Source organism: Anabrus simplex, chromosome 4 (assembly GCF_040414725.1).
Source record: "Anabrus simplex isolate iqAnaSimp1 chromosome 4, ASM4041472v1, whole genome shotgun sequence".
In the NCBI taxonomy this organism is placed as follows: Eukaryota; Metazoa; Arthropoda; class Insecta; order Orthoptera; family Tettigoniidae; genus Anabrus; species Anabrus simplex.
Genome location: NC_090268.1, coordinates 53202721 through 53220996, shown reverse-complemented (window position 1 = coordinate 53220996; position 18276 = coordinate 53202721). Strand labels below are relative to the sequence as shown.

Here is an 18276-nt window from a genome sequence, read left to right as displayed (position 1 = left end):
CATTAGGATTTTTTCCACACCAATAGCGAGTGTTATCACACGACCATTAAGGTGAAACCAGAACTTTTACATACGAAGATACGGTGTTGCAATGATAACTGTCTCACAATGTTAACAGCTGATATTCAGACTGGCAACTCATGCTTGCCAGGTCGAACACGTGCAGGCTGCTTGCAAGGTCAAGAACTATGCGCGCGCCTCCCATACTGCAGCTTATGGATCCGAGAGTGAAAAAGTCTCTTCGACAGTCTAAGTTCTTATCAGACACCCTGTACTTGTATATGTGTTAGATAATAAGCTAGGTATTGTAGACATGATATGGGCTTTTGCCGTGTCAAGTATACAACGTGAAGCATTTCGACATTTCGGAGAGGATTTTGCTCCCCGTCTCCACATACTTAGTTTTCATTCTTCAGCTTTGTGCTATTCTATCCCGATGTCTTTCGTTGCATTTTATTTTATTAGTTTCTATTTATTTCTTCTATCACATTCGTCCCTGATTCGTACGATGTCATCTCTGATACTCCTCACGCACACACAATGTGATGAACATCTTAATAGGAGCTTAATACTGCCGTCAACTCCCGCTTGGAGCGCTGTGCCAGCATACAGCGAGCCACCTGGTGACGAAAGAGCGTACCACTACAGCTCCAACGGTAAAACAATCTTAAATTCAAACCCCCATTATTGTAGAAGACTTCCTCTCGGGAAGAGACGAGATTTTCTTCTGAAGACGTGGAGCAATGTTATCTGCAAAAAAGTAAAGAGAGTTTCACAGTCTTTTTTGACATGGCATAAGCCCAAATACGGGCCGCGAAAGCATCAATGTTAACAAACTACGTATTGTTTTGTATTGACAAGGCGGATCCTTAATACATAACATTGATTAAAGTCAATACGTGGTCTCCATTGTCACAACCTGTCATTATTGAAAGGCATTTTTCATATAAACCCTTTATGATATGGGGCCTGACTCTTTAATTTCAAGCCGAACAAATGATTCAGTCAGTCTCGGAGCAGCACGGTGGGCTGATTTTAATACTGCGTAAAAAAAATGGCCATCATGTTCGCTGTGTCGGTGGTTTAATGTAACGAATGCCAGAAGAGTAGCGCTTCGGTGTGGGTCGACATGATTCCAATTAATTTACATGCATTTAAAATGACGTCCCTCGGTAATAAATCTTTGTGTCTACATAACCTTAACCCCGACATACGTTACCTTCATAACAGGTACTTGGGAGACCACATGCTGTGCTTCCGCTGTTAGCAACTTAATTACAATATCGTGAGAATGCGTTCACTACGAATTATACTCCTTAAGTTTTCAGGGTAATGAAGAAAGGGTACGGTAAATGAGAATGATAAATGATAAACACTCACTTGGTCCTATTCAATTTCATTAAATATATGTATTTCTTATTGAAGTTTGATATCCAATTTGTGAATAAAGACATCAACTTGAAATGGCTTGTCAGATCATGAATCATTTTCTCAGGATTAGAAAACAACTAGATATGTATATTCAAACATTTTAACTGAAAACACGCAATTAACGCTTTCATGGTGAGAAATACTAGAGTAACAAGATAAGGTTATGAACTTTATAGTTATCTTCCTGAACTGCAGACTGAAGGAAATAGAGTAGCCATTTCCTTAACTCTCTCGTTTCTTCACGGAGGTATAGGAACCACCTGATGACCTCATTGGTGCAGTCAATTAGTTGTATACCTCTCTTTCCCAAACAGTGGTTTCGATCAAGTCTGAGGTCTACCACACTTACTGTTAGTGTGTTTAAATGCGGCAACTCCGTAGTATGTTTTTCAGCATTTTAAAGTAATTTTGTGGGACAAAATTCAGAGACCCTGGGTGTCTCCTAAAATGTACAACAATGAAAAAGATCATTAAATACTAGCAGTATAATAATTTCGTGTGGCTATTTCTAGACGAGTACTAACAGTAATAGCAATTGGAATTTCTTCCAAGAAAAATGAGCTAGTATGTCGAAGATTGAGGTTTTGTCAAGGATATTATTATTATTATTATTATTATTGTTATTATTATTATCTTTTCGGTTATGGCCATTAGAGACCACGTCAAGTAACTAAATGGCATTTCTAGAAGCTTTTTTTTTTTTTTTTTTTTTTTTTTAGCCCAAAACCGTCACATTCTTTCTCTGGCCGCCTGTCTTATCTCTTCTGTCCAGCCTCTGTTCTGCTTTTGCTCATCATGGAAGCCCTTAAAGTTCTTGATCACTGATCTGTATTTTGACCGATTAGAGATGTTCTCCTGATTCACTCTCCGTGCTATTGAGGTCGTTCCTCACTTGAAATGAAAACGAAAATCCACAGCCCGTTTCGACTTGAGGTCTATTGTCCAACACCTTAAAAATCTGCTTCTTTAGTCGGGTTGCAACCATCCTGAATAGATGTCCGTAGACCTTTAGTCGTTGTTTGCTTACCGAGCCCATCAGCCGTAGATTATCCCCGTATAGCTCTTCTCTTCCTCGGAGTCTATACTGTCCACCTGTTATCTTACGACCCATTATTTTGCGAAGGATCTTTCGCTCATATTTCTCTGCTTCCCTCAGTCCAGCCTTTCCTGTCATTCTAAAGCATTCACAAGCGTACAGACACTTGGGTTTGATCACTGTGTAATATTGCCTCAATCTAGCTTTTCATGAGATTGTCTTTCTCTTGTATAGGACATGCGTCCTACGAAAAGCTGCGGTCATCTTCTCTCGCCTGCTGTTGTTAGCTTCTTTCTCACTCGTTTTCATCTGCACTATCTCATCAAGATATCTGAAACGGTCCATTTTTTTTACCGTATTCTGTTAGGTGTTCGGATATTCGTTAAGTACTTTGTTTTTTCGAAAGAAATTTGGAAGCCAGCTTTCTCTGCCTGCTCTTTCAGCATGTTCATTTCTTTGAATGAGGGAAAAGGCCAGGGCAACAAACGTGACGTTATTGGCCTATAGTGACTCAATAAATTACTTATGAATACATATAAAATTAGCATAAGAGGTAAAGAGCGATTAGCTGCATGGTTTGGGTCACGTAGCTGTCAACTTTCATTCGGGAGATAGTTTGTTCGAACTCCACTATCAGCAGCCCTGTATGTTTTGTTGTTATTATTATATTTATTGAAAGAATCAACGACTTCTCGTAATTGCGGGTTATCACAAAGGACAAAATAAAGGGTATCAGGATACAGAATGTTTTATTATATAGTAATATAGCGATAATATGGATTTTTTTAATTATGAAGTTCCGAACAAATGAGATTTCAGGATGTGTACAGATCCATACATGGTGGTGGTAACTATTCTTTCAATGCTCTTCTTAGGTAGCTCGAACAGAATTCTATGAACAAGGCAGGTATTGTGCCACGAGCACCAACCATTAGGCCGATAATCTCTACTTCATTCAGCTGGTATTTATTATTATTATTATTATTATTATTATTATTATTATTATTATTATTATTATTATTATTATTTTTCTGTACAAGTATCAAATTCAAACAGCAGGAATCGAAGGATATGAAATAAAAATAATCATGCATCATTCAATGTCCAACATATATGTAGACCTCGTCATTATAGATTCAAGAAAAATGTTTGAAAAATAACCACAGATCATGGAGAAGAAATTAGTATTCAATTAATATTATGAAATTGATACTGCAATTTTTTCTGAGTTAGTAAACAATCTGAAGGCGTACCTGAATAGACACAGTTTTCGAAATGGTAAAATTTATAAATACTTAATGGCGCTATTAATCCGATCATACCGTACATCTTATGCTGAGAAATATTAATAGACTCTTGATCGTTATGATTTTATTCCATTCAAGCTGAAGCCTCGACCTCAAATTTAAGTATCTCAGTAAAGGTACTTGCCCCGTCATTATAGATTCAAGAAAAATGTTTGAAAAATAACCACAGATCATGGAGATGAAATTAGTATTCAATTAATCTTATGAAATTGATACTGCAATATTTTCTGAGTTGGTAAAGAATCTGAAGGCGTGTCTAAATTGACACAGTTTTCGAAATTAGTAAATTAGATAAATACTTAATGAAGCTGTTAATCCGAACATACCGTACCGAGAAGTATTAATAGACTTTTGACCGTTATGATATTATTCAATTCAAGCTGAAGTCTAGAACTCAAATTTAAGTGTCTGAGTAAAGCTACTTGCCTTTCCTCTCACCCTACTTAAGAAGTAATAGGTAATATGATAATCAATCATCTTATAATTAAAGAAAGTCATTTAAGGAACCGCAGCTTGTGTTATGGCAGCTGTCGAGAAAGGAGCTGTGGAAGTTCCTCCTGATGGAATGCTGGCGCACTGTAAAGGCCTTGGCACACAGAATGCGGGCTGCGATCCGGAGATGTCACACACATTGCAGCATGCTAGAGCGTGCGGACAGCTAGAAAGGACACCTGCGTTTTGTCAGCAGAAGAGAAACATATTCAGATATGTGGTGTTCTTCTGATGAAGAGGAAATATTAGCATTATTTGTCCTTATGAGGAAGAATAAGAAGCGGGAATGGACTCACGAAATAAATTTGCAACGAGAACAATTAGGCGAATATCACAGATTATGTCGAGAATTAGAGGGTTTTGAAGATAGATTTTTTACTTACTTTCGAATGTCTCGTGAATGTTTCGAAATGTTATATAATTTACTGGAACCGACTATAAAGAAATTCACAACAAACTGGAGGAGGCCTATTCCTACAAGAGAAAGGCTGGCAAATTTGTTTAAGTAAGTTATTTAAAATAATTAGAATATACCTTATGAACAAAATTGATTATAAATTGTTAATGATAAAAATTACAAATATTTTGTCTCATGTCACAAAATGGAATGTTTAGATTGGCAAGCTAACAAAGTTGACGTGAAATAAGAGGGTTTGTAGTTTATTGCTGAGCAAAAAAAATTAGCTCCACCTTCGTATATGTCTCTTGTATTTAGATTTCCGATTGTTGTTGATGTAGGAGGATCAGCTTCCTGCGGTTCAAATTGTTCCGTACAAACAGGTTGTTCTGTAGCCGCAGAAGTGCTCTGACCATTGGAGAACCTACCTATCGTTGAACTGGTATTTTGCTGCTGCTGTAACCACGATATAATCTTTCATCTGAGCCCAGTGAACTCCAACAGGAAGTACTTGAAGAATATGAATAATGTTCATCGATTTCTTCCAGTTCAGCCTTACCAAATAGCTCAGCTAACTGTATTTTCAGTTTGACCTGTCTCCTCGGCGAAAAACGTTTAAATGTTGCAGCGTAGCTCATGAAAAGATGATCTATTTCGTCAGATTGACGTTCTGAGGCGTTTTTCGTATCAAAATAATTTATTAATTGTTTGATGTCTTCACTCTGCTGTTTAAGAATTTTTCTTCCTGTTTGGGGGTTGCGGCGTCTGTGTGGAGAGTGATTGCTGTTCTTCAGTCACAGGAACACTACTCCCTGAAGGGGCTGCACTATTCGTTTGGGAAACTTCCATAGCCTCGGTTTCTGATGTTGGGCGCTCAACTGTCTCGACAATTATAAAGGAAGTCTGCAAAGAAATTTGGAATGCACTGCAGCCCTTATACCTACCTACGCCAACCGCCGAAACGTGGAAACGAGCTGAGACCGGATTTTGAGAAATGTGGAACTTCCCCAACTGTGTAGGGAGCATCGACGGGAAACATGTAAAAATAAAATGTCCACCCAACAGCGGTTCAAATTACTTCCGCTATAAACAATATTTTCCCCTAGTTCTTCTGGCTATAGTTGACCCCTTATACAAATTCCTAGTAGTGGATATTGGCAGCTACGGGAGGCTGAGTGACCACGGTATTTTTGAAAACTCGTCCTTCTACCGTGATTTCCTTGTTGGAAAAACAATTCTGCCTGCAAAGCCTCTACCAGGGATTTACTTACCAGTCCCTCACGTATTAGTTGGAGATGAAGTGTTTGGATTACACAAAGTCTTAATGCGCCCCTTAGACTGCCGCTCACAACGACCCACATTAAAAACAATTCAACCGACGACTCTCTAGGGCTCGATGAGTTGTGAAAAACGGTTTTGGTATATTAGTTCATAAATGGCGTATCTTTCACAGACCTATAGAAACTGACGTCGGCACAGCGGTGCTCATTGTCCAAGCCTGTTGTTGTCTACATAATTACATTATTATAAATAAGACTTGCGACGTAACCGCTGAAGTACAAAATCAAGAGGAAAACGGACAACCACATGCTTTACTTCCTCAAACACCAAGTAACCGTAGAGCAAACAACGCTACCCTGGAAGTTCGCCAATACTTCGTAAACTATTTCATCAATAATTGAAAGACACTTGAACTGTTGTAAACAATAATGAAAGGAACAAAAAATTTTAAATGATTTGTCCAAAGGGTTCGCTTTTAGATAACCTGACAAAACATTGCACATCTATCCAGTCTAAATTAAGATGTACTTATAGTTAAAATAATTACATTATTAGTAATTATTTGGTAGAATAATTTACGTACAATGATAATTAAACAAGTTGTGAGAATTTAAAGTTGTCGCACTTAAACCGTCCGAGTTCAATGCACGTCCTATCTCCCTCCACTTTTCTGTATTGTTGTCGGCGTTTTTGTACTCAACATATCCTCGCTCATATAAAAATGGGTATTTTTTCACCTCTTCGATAAGTCCTTCCGTGTCCATTTCAAGAAAGAACGTATACACTACGCAGGCAACAGACTCGAAACACAACTGATCGCAGCCCGTTACGTCCTGGATGAGATCGTTGTCGCAGACCGGAGTGTGTGTGACAGAGATGATACAATATTATGAAACTCTGTTTGGCATCCAGCCCGCTGCGGGCAGGGTTCGCAGAACGTGGTCGCAGCCCGCATTCTCTGTGCCAAGGCCTTTAGACGGTTTGCCTGCTGACGTGTTCATCAGGCGGAGATAGCGTATTGCTGGTGCGTTTAGCCCAGTAATTTACGAGAACGCTTCCATCAGTGCAGGTGGTAAATTGCCTCTGAAACTCGTCCATTATCACTGCAAAGTGTTGGTCATATCGAGATGCGGCCGTGCGTGAAGAGTAGAAACCGACCTTGTGATCATTCAAACCTCCTTCATTCCTTCGCTCAACAGCAATCAACTGCTATGTCATCTGCTAACCCGGATGCACTTAAAAGTATTTTTCGTACGCATCTCTTCAGTTACGGGAGTACTGTACGTGTGAGCCCCTTGACGGTCACCTTAAAGAATTCCCTAACAACGATAAATGTCAGCTCCCGGCAGTTCTTGAGACATCAGGTGAAGGAAACTTAAAATATTATTTTGAATAATAAAGTAATTGACTTTATGTTCCACTAACCACTTTTACGGTTTTCGGAGACGCCGAGGTGCCGGAAATTACTCCCGCAAAGTTCCTTTACGTGCCTGTAAATCTACCCACACGAGGCTGACGTATTTGAGCAAACTTCAAATACCACCGGACTGAGCCAGGGTCGAACCTGCCTGGTTGGGGTCAGAAGGCCAGTGCCTCAACTACTCAGCCCGGCATATTATTATTATTATTATTATTATTATTATTATTATTATTATTATTATTATTATTATTATTGTTGTTGTTGTTGTTGTTGTTGTTGTTGTTGTTGTTATTATTGTTGTTATTATTATTACCTAAAGTCGTTTAGACAATAATTCTGCTGACACTTCCTGTTTTCCTTCCATCGAACATTTATTCCTATAGTGAAATGAAACGGCGTATGGCTTTTAGTGCCGGGAGTGTCAGAGGACATGTTCGGCTCGCCAGGTGCAGGTCTTTCTATTTGACTCCCGTAGGCGACCTGTGCGTCGTGATGAGGATGAAATGATGATGAAGACAACACATACACCCAGCCCCCGTGCTATTGGAATTAACCAATTAAGGTTAATCCCCGACCCGGCCAGGATTCGAACCCGGGACCCTCTGACGGAAGGCCAGTACGCTGACCGCTCAACCAACGAGTCGGACAAATGGTGATGAAGACGACACATACACCCAGACCCGTGCCGGCGAAATTAATCAATGATGGTTAAAATTCCCGACCCTGCTGGGAATCAAACCCGGGACACCTGTGACCAAAGGCTAGCACACTAACCATTTAGGCATGGAGCCGGACAGGTTTTCTCGATAGTTCCAGTACAACTCCAACAACTCAATGAATCGATTTTGCTATCAGCAGTATTCTTTAAACTGGATGTCTTTTTCTTTTGATTGTTCATTCCAGTTTTGAAATGACCCGCCGAAGACCTGTGAGACACCTTGATGGCAAACCTTCACCGACTAGCGTGTCAAGTCTTGCTCATTACTTTTTACCGTGTAGTGTGCCACCGATTATTTCCCTGTTAAATCACCATGAAAATCCTTATTTGAATTTAGGTATTAAGATTGCATTACATATAAATCCATTCGACTGGACGTTTCATGATTTTATTCTGCAAACGTCACTGAAAATTACATTTTAGAAAACAGGTAAAGTTTAAAAATAAGGTCAATTTTGCTTTAATCTAATAAAATGTGTTCAAAATATAGCCGTAGATTTAATTTCCTCCCTTCTTTATCAAAGCGTAATGTAAAAATATTGCTAGATTTTCGACCTATTTATTACATGTTAAAAACATTAAACCATGTTAATGTCATCTGTAGTCTTGTTTGCATGTCATAGGTTCGCCATCCCCGCCGTAAAGTACCAACAAAGTCGGGAAACAATCACGATGTTATCGGCCTATATTGCTTCAATTAAATTACTGTTGAGTATAAAATCAATATAAATAATTTGCCACAATCGGTGATCATGAATCCGGGTCAGGTGGATTAAATGGAAGAACAATGGCTATCTAACTCCAGTGCGATGGGTTCGATCCCGGCTCAGTACAGTAGTATTTGAAGGTGCTCAGATACGTCAGCCTCGTGTTGTTAGATTTAGTGGCACGTAAAAGCATTCCTAAAGGATAAAATTCTGGCAGTTAGGCGTCTCCATAAACGGTAAATCTGACACTTCACAACTAATTTCCTCCCTTCAAACATTTATTCCTGAAATCACAGATGTTTTTTTCAGTATTATAACTAACAAGATAATTAATTGATTTTTCTCTCAGAAGTCTTTAAATTAGAGGAGTTTTTCTTTAGGATACCCGTGTCCTTTTTGATATGGCCCCAGTTTGGGCCTTTGAATGACTTCAAATTAGGGAAAAGGCCAGGGCAACAAACCTAACGTTTTTGGCCTATAGTGACTCAATAAATTACTTATGAATAAATATAAAATTAGTGTACGAGTGCAAGAACGATTGGCTGCATGGTTTGTGTCTCGTAGCTGTCAAGTGGCATTCGGGAGATAGTGTGTTCGAACTCCACTATCAGGAGCCCTGAAGATGGCTTTCAGTGGTTTCCCATTTTCACACCTTAAGGCCACGAACGCTTCTTTGTCGCTCCTAGCCCATCGTTGCCGTAAGAGCTATCTGTGCATGTGCGAGTAAAACTGCTTGTAAAAAGAAAGCATACGAGGGTAAATTAAAAACTGTTATCTTAATGTTTTGTATGTGAAAAGGTAAAATAGATAAAGAACACTGTTTCACTCTTGAGAGAATCACCAAAGTTATTCGAGCATTTTTTATAACTAAGGTCCGGATGTTGATGACGTAAAGAATATTAAAAATTCACTTAAGATGTTAAAAATGACTTTCTTAAATAACATAAACATTAAGATAATTCATTATAAAATGTAAAAATAACGATGTTAAAAAGTTAATGTTTAAAAACTCTTCAGAATGTAATAGGTTGGACACAAACTTTCAAAAGTAAATAATATAGGCCTATTATCTAGAGACTGCTTGAAGACAAAGAATGCACAATACAATGAATAATGATTAGAAAAATAACTCGAAATAATAAAATACGATTTGTGAAATTAAACTCTAAAAAACATTTAAGAAATTGCAATAAACAACTTGAGAAAATAATTTTTACAAGATATGATTCAGAAACAAGGACTCAAACGAACAAGACTACTTAATATTATATTGAAATGTCCGGCTTCATGGGAAAACGGTTAGATTGCTGGCCTTTGGTCACAAGGGCCCCGGGTTCTATTCCCAGCAGGGTCAGGAATTTTAACCTTAATTGGTTAATTCCAATGGCACGGGGGATGGGTTTATGTGCTGTTTTCATCATTTCATCCTCATCATGACGCGCGGGTTGCCTACGGTCGTCAAATCAGAAGTCCTGCACCTGGCGAGCCGAACTTGTCCTCGGACACTCCCGGCACTAAAAGGCATACGCCATTTCATTTCATTATATTGAAATGTTTTATTTCGATAGTTGTATAACTTCTAGTTAAGGCTTTCAGAAGTAATTGCATTAAAATGATATGGTAAGATGGAAAAAGAAACAGAATGACCTAAAGAGACAAAAATCCCCAAAATATGACCGAACAATTCTCTAAAATCAAAGAAAATGCTCTTAAATTATAAAACAACCAAAAAATGCAATTAATGCAAAATGAAAAGCACATATCTGTAATCGAGGTGCCACGAACATAGTTGGTATATATTGAACCATTGCACCTGAACACTCAAAGAGATTACATGTCATAACGTACAATGTGCTTCTCTTTTCTTGACGATACAAAGTGGATTTACTGTTTGTTGGCTACCTCTTAACTGAGTCCGCCTCCGTAGCGTAACGGTTAGTGTTATTAGCTGCCATCCTCGGGGGCCCGGGTTCGATTCCCGGTACTACCAGAAATTTAAGAATGGCAGGAGGGCTGGTATGTGCCTGAAAAGAGCTGCACCACCTCGGGATAAGGACACGAGTTTACTTTACTTTACCTCTTAACTGATTCAGACTTCGAAGTTTGAGTCATCTAGCTGTGAGCTTGCATTCGGTAGATAAGTTCGAACACCACCGTAGGCAGTCCAAAAATGGTTTTCCGTGGTTTCCCACATTTTTTTACAATTTACTTCTACGGCGCACAGACACAGATAGGTCTCATGGTGACGATGGGATGGAAAGGGGCTAGGAGTGGGAAGGAAACGGTCGTGGCCGTAATTAAGGTACAGCCTGGTGTAAAAATGGGAAACCACGGAAAACTATCTGCACCACGTTAGCAATAATCATATGAAATTAAACTGCATCCTGTCTCCAGCTCTCTGGGTAAAAAGGATAGTTTGCTGACTTGTGCACCTACGCGCAATCTCTCTGACTACGAACTATCTGATACATTAAACAAACGAGCTCCTTCTCTGAGGAAAAAACAGGAAAACTTACGTTTCGACTTGCCTTTGTAAATATTTTCAACAATCGGTGATTATGGAGAGAATGATACTTCAATTAATTGATTAAAATACGCTTTGATGGAAGGTGCAATAACAATGCAGACAAGTAAGGGTTCTTATCTAAAGTATTTCCTCTTACAAGTTGAATCTGGTGTTAACGGAGCCAGTGAACTCGCTGTGAATAACAGCTGCTGTATCTCATACCGCATTACATGGAGCAGAGGAAGTGCGGACATGTAAAATCAATTAGTGGCACAATGAAGAGCGCTAATGGTGCATTCAGACGATGACTAATGATGTATGTATCCTTGTTTTATATGGCAAGGTATGCCATCCAACTGTAATGAGGAACACTGGAATAAAAATGTGTTGAGGATCCTCATTAGGCTCGTCAGTAGAAGTGTGAAACAGGTGGAGAGAAAAGATATGACCCCTATTTCAATTACATCTTCTGAAAACGGTCCCAGCCAAGAAAAGCGTGATTTTCAGGGGGGAAAAATCCCAAATCTCACTTAAGTCTGGTGGTGATGGTGGTGTTTGTTTCAAGATCAAGTACAACTAAGCAACAATTCCCTCTTAAAACTAATCAGATGAGAAGCGTGAGAATATTGACAAGATATAGAAAGGGCCACGCGTAACATGAAGGACTTTCCAGGCCTCGAAAACCTTATACCGTCGTAGGAGAAAGGGGACGAGAATTGACCAAATAAGGTCGAATAGGAAATCTTAAGAGCCTGTCACTAGCAAGTGGAATTAGTGGAAACAAGACTGAACTAGTGGGACTATGGTTAGGTGGATGCAAACTGTATGACAGTGTGGATAATTTTTCTGATAATTTCTAAATAATTTTATTGATTTTCACTCAGGTACACTCTTATTTTTGCTTATGGCGAGGCTACGCTTGACAGTGGTATGGAAGAACAAAGGTCAATGCGTCGGTAGTTGTTGCAAGAGAAAATCCCTCATAAACTTGTGACTCTTGGGGGGTGGTGTCAGGCATCAGGCCTACTGTATTGTGTTAACATATCTATCCGGTGTAAGTAAGTATTTACAATATCCGCGGATTACCATTCGCTACCACCTTTCATTCCAGTAACATCTCCAGTATCGTTTTATTTCATAATTATACAGGCTGTACCAAAACTCGACGGCTAAAATTTAGGAATGGATTCCTCACATAGAGAGAAGAAAGAAAGGTTATGAAAACATGGATCCGGAAACGTAGACTTAGAGATTTATTCAAACTTTGTGACACAAATTAATTTTAGTAATAATTTACATCTCCTCATGCAATCATCCAATCATCTCATTAACAGAGGTTCGCCATTAACATCCGGGCAGCGATTATTGGCAATCCCTTTTCGGGACCCTACGTTCTTCCGAATAAGCTTACTGGAGAGAACTACACGAATTTCTTGTGTACTGCATTGCCTGATTACTTGGAAGACATACCACTTGCATCCCGTCAACAAATGTTTTTCATGCATGATGATTGATGGTGTTCCCGCACATTTCAGTCTGCTGCCCGCAGGTACCTGAACACCCATTTTCCTGAGCGCTGGATAGGTAGAGGAGGACAGATTGCTTGGCCACCACCACGCTCTCCTGTCTTGAACGACCTGGACTTTTACCTGTGGGGATACCTTAAGCCTCTCGTGTACTCACTACACCAGACATTTTCGATCGCGTGCGTAACTCCATGCGACGACGAGCGGAGGCTTGTATTCAAGCTGAAGGTCGTCACTTTGAACATTTCCTCTGATACATGCTCAAAATGTTTCAGCTGCAGTTACAGACGTACGGTGTAAATGTACAAAAGTTTGAATAAATCTGTAAGTATACGCCTCCGGACCAATGTTGTCATAAACCTTTTTCTTTCTTCTCTCTGTGTGAGGAATCCATTCCTAAATTTTTGCCGTCGAGTTTTGGTACACCCTGTATAAGTCACTATCTATTGGTCCAGAGGAGTGCGACAGGCTTCGGCAGTCGGCACAATTCCTATCCTCGCCGATAGATGGGGGCTTCATTCATTCTATTCCTGACCCGGTCGAATGACTGGAAACAGGCTTTGAATTTTCAGTTTCATTGAGAGGAGCATATGTTAGTCACACAATAAATGTCCATTCTACAAACACCATGTAACAAAATATTTCCATACGAAAATTCAAAACACGAACCTCCTGGCCATCCGTTTCCTTTTCTCTTTCTTTCTGTATTGCCGTCGGTAACAGAATGGTCTGTCGGATGACTTGTGCATTTATCAGTGGTTCTTCCTTGCTACTACTTCCCTTCATAGCTATCGTAGCCCACTCGCATGGTCAACAAAAATAACAACCATCATCCTTGATGACCAAGAAAGAGGAACAACAACAACAACAACAACAACAACAACAACAACACAATAGACAAATGTGAAGGTATTGTCTATAAATTTAAGAGTTTTCCAGTGTCTAAGACACTAATTACAACGCATGTAACACTTTTTCAACTCCGTTGTAACTAACAGATACAACACCTTGAATATGTTCTTAAATTTAATGCATATGTCCAATGTACACAGCCCCTTAAAGTCAGCCTTGCTCGTTGGGGCTTTTGATGAATGAATGAATGAATGAATGAATGAGTGAGTGAATAAATAAATAAATAAATAAATAAATAAATAAATAAAGTATAACATACCTGTAAAAAGGATACACACTCTTAAACGAAGAATGGTATGTTTTGTTTCACAAGAATATCCTGAGATTCTGTCGAATCACTGGAGCCTCCCAGCATACAGAAGCATACTGCGGCGCTTGCTCTTCCCTATCGTCTTACATAAACATATTGTGTTTTGCAACGTACCGTCGCAGTACGTACAGTATGTTCGAAAAATAAAAATAAAATCGTTTTCACGTATGTTTTGAATATATCATTCTATGCTATCCTATATGATAGTGGTACAACTTCTCCTTTCACCCTGTACAGCAAACAAAAATTAAAATTATTATAATTATTTCCTAATTCACATTCTCAGTTTCCAATACTAAGACAAATAATTTAGAAGGAAATATGCAATAAAATACAAATGATAACCTTTAATTATACAAATGTTCTTCTCTTTCTTTCAGGGACGAGAAACAGATAGATTTTGCCGAGCAAGTAGAGAGTGTTGCCTATGTGTTGTGCGGAGACGACGATATTACCCTCGAGAAGTTCTGTCAGATCTTCAAGGCCAAGGGGGTGAGTACCAGACCCTTTCATTGTTTGTCTCATCAGTGTACAAAAATGTAAAACTGCTGTCCATCGCAACTGTCTCACCCATAATCACAAGTACTCCTGTAGCGGTGACATAACGTTTTCCTCTCCACATTTGCCCATGAACAAAGAGGAATGACGTTCATCTGCGTCTCTTTTACTGCCATAAACGGAAAAATCCTAAAATTTACCACCCCGTTCTTTCTCATATGATTATTACATTCCTCTAGCTTCCTAAAAACAGTAATCTGTAGTCCAAATAGAGATATTAATAATAAATTGTTATATTTATGATGATGCTTGTTGTTTGAAGGGGCCTAGGTCATCGAGCCTCCTAATTATTATTTCTGGTTCTTTCTAGGAAATCTTACAATAGACCGAATATATGTAAATAGTAATTCACTCTACTTCTGAAACTTTCGAAAATATAGGAAAATATCGCTCTTCTGTAATACAACTCTGTCATGTCAAAAGAAAATATTTCAGATTTGTCCAAAAATTTCGGAAGGTTTTTAGAAATACGTCAATGTTTATTATTTTACTGAAGTTTGAATGATCGTACAATTAATTTTGAGCGATAGAACAGAATAACTTTCAGTCATTCACCTAAGAATCTTACTCTTTCTTATGATGACAATTCTTGTTTAAAGGGAGCTAACATCTAGGTCATAGCCCCACTCCACTTTCCCTTTCTCCATGCCCTCGTAGATGTGGTTCTTCATCAGACAGTTCAGCTTCTTTACCAGTGTCGCTTGTGTCCAGACCCCCTGTGGGTGGGGTACGCAGACGAAGAATACACCCACGGTATCCCCTTCCTGTCGTTAGAGGCGATTTAGAGGGACGACCAAGTAATGATGGATCTTGAACCATAAGATTACCTGCGATTAGTACCACTATGTGAGGAACATCATGGGTCTGTGTTTAGTATCATCGTGGGTGGATCACTATGGGTTTACAGTACCCGTGATTATATCGCCATTTGTGGAGCACCATGGATTTACGTTGCCTGTGATTATTACCACCACCGTGTGAGGAACATCACATGTCTGGAAGTTATCTGTGGGGAGCAACGTGAGTCTACGTTACTTGTGATTAGTACCGCTACTACAACCGGGATGAGTGGCTCAGACGGTTGAGGAGCTGGCCTTCTGACCCTAACTTTGCAGGTTCGATTCTGCCTCAGTCCGGCAGTATTTGAAGGTGCTCAAATACGTCAATCTCGTGTCGGTAGATTTACTGGCACGTAAAATAACTCCTACGGGACTAAATTCCGGCACCTCGGCGTCTCTAGAAACCGTAGAAGTAGTTAGTGGGACGTAAAGCAAATAAGATTGTTAGTACCGCTACATGAGGAACAGCATGGTTCTACTTTACCAGCGATTAGTACCATTATGAGGGGCCGGTGACCCCGATTTTGGCCCCCTTTAGACAACAAGCATCATCGTTTTAGGATTTTGCTTTAGAAGCAGCCCCTCGGTCAGTATATAGGCCTACTATAGTTAATTTACGGGAAGGTAGTGCACCGTAGTAGTGCGGGGTCGGATCCACTGATTGTCTTAAGTCCATTATTCGTCTTTTTGAATTCTAGTCAGCGGATGGATTTTGGAATTATTTTAACTTTCAATATTGTGAATTGGATCCACTGATTACTTTGAATTCATATTCATTCATTCATTCATTCATTCATTCCTCATGAATTCTGCTCAGTGGATGAATTTTGGAAATTTAATTGTCATTACATTTCGTCGTATCTCGTGTCATTAGGGGACCAATGACCTAGATGTTAGGCCCATTTAAACAAGCATCATCATCATCATCATCAACCTTGTGGCCAACAACATGCACGATGAAAGATGCAGTACTTGCCATCCCTAATGCTGTTGATGTAGCCCGCTACTGGGCACAGAACCTAAATAGGATAAGGACAACCTGGCAATCAGACTTTTGTGAGTGGTCTGAATGACCCGTGTCTCGGTCTCATTAATTAATAAGGTAAGGGTTATTCTGCCCAAAGGCAGGCCCGAACCTCCGCAGAGGTGTGCCTGAGCCGGAGTTTACGTACGGTAGGGTGGCCAGTTCCTTTCCGCTCCTCCATTCCCTTACCCCCACCAACAGCGCGTGGCAACCCATCCACTTCTTGACTACGCCTAATGTTGCTGAACTTCGGAGATCTCGCGGGATCCGGTGTTTCAACACGGCTACGGCCGTTGGCATTAATTTATAATGTTAGGTTTAAAATAGTTTGAATACTGTAGGTTTATCAATAATCTACTCTACTGTATCTTAATTTGAGTATTCTACTTCTTCCTGTTCATCATTTGTGTTATTGAACTTGTTCCAAAATCTCAAATACTGGTTTTTCTGATACGAATAAAGGAAGATCAGACATAGGAATATCGTCCTATGTTCGAAATATTAGCAGGATTTTACTCTTCGATTGCACTGAGGAATTATGTGGTAGGTCATGTACTGATATCCCAGCTCAGTCAGGTGTCATTTAAGTGTGCTTATATGCCAGAGACCCATACCATTGGCACGTTAAAGAACTCATTATCAAGGTAATATATCAGCATCGCATCCTACATTCTCTTAAAACTGATAGCAGTTGAACGGAAGTTACTCACATAGTATTGTGTTGATGTGCTATCGTGTAAACTACTTCTCCCTACTAGCTTGTGTCTGTAACACTGATATTTCGTATTTTTTTGAATATTTTAAAAACCGAAGATCTTACGAAAATTCGGAGGATCTGGCAATACTACTCCAATATGATTATTATCCGTTCTCAATATAACTAAAATTCAAGACCCAAAATTAATAGGAACCAATTTGAGCTCCAAAAGTTCGGCTTCAGAACCAACTTGAAAATTTCGGAACCCGGGACCCTGAGGTCCGGAGGCCAAGACACTGACGAGTCAGCCACTTAGCCAGACCGTAAGGGGATCCAATGTTGTCTGCCTTTCAAGAAGTGGTAAATCTCATTTCCATCCCTATATTATTTAAAGGGAAATCGAATGCACGTTCCTCGACGTGAACGGAACACATCTTTACCACGATGATTAGGTATCCCCCACAATTATTAGCCGTTCACCTCCTGTGCTCAAAGTTATTACGGGTTGAAAATCAATTGAGATTAATACGATAGACCTGCTTTATCACATTTATAGACACTAAAGAACCCGTTTACAAGTCGTTAAATTCCCGAAGTGTTAAAATTATATATTTCTTTATACGAGTTCCTCCGGGATAATGTTCAGATGGTCGACAAATAGCGAGTAGATGTTAACATAGTGGAAGTGTTACGTTACCTTACCATGCCCCCTCGACAACGCAACTTATCTCTTCAAGTCGTAGAACATTTTCAAACTATGTGCTGTCATAGTTGTTATCGAGCACTAACATCTTATTTACAACAATCTGTATTACAAGGAAAAAGCATTCTGAGCATGTTGAGACTGGACCGCTACACTGGAAGTGTTTTAATGTCATACGACTGCAAGAATTTCTGACATTAAATAATGCTAAGTAATAAGGTGTGTCTCAACTGCGCATTCGCAAGATAGATATTTACGAAACAAAGACATTCCTGTTATAATAGAAGTTATCATATCAATTGGACTTACATACGTAGGACGGAGTACCTGGAATGCGGCAACCAAATGGATGGTATACGTTTTGTATGTAGCGTTAGACTTAATAAAGTCACTCACATTACCTGGGTTCATA

General features: G+C 39.4%; 1 protein-coding gene across 1 annotated transcript in view; it reads left to right on the top strand.

Moving 5' to 3' along the window:
• The window catches only part of Nox (NADPH oxidase), a 388201-nt gene that overhangs the window by 169470 nt on the left and 200455 nt on the right, over positions 1-18276 (top strand). Inside the window, exon 2 of the mRNA XM_067145995.2 lies at positions 14424-14535. Within this exon, the coding sequence (XP_067002096.2) occupies positions 14424-14535 (112 nt within the window). The remainder of the gene's footprint in view (positions 1-14423; positions 14536-18276) is intronic.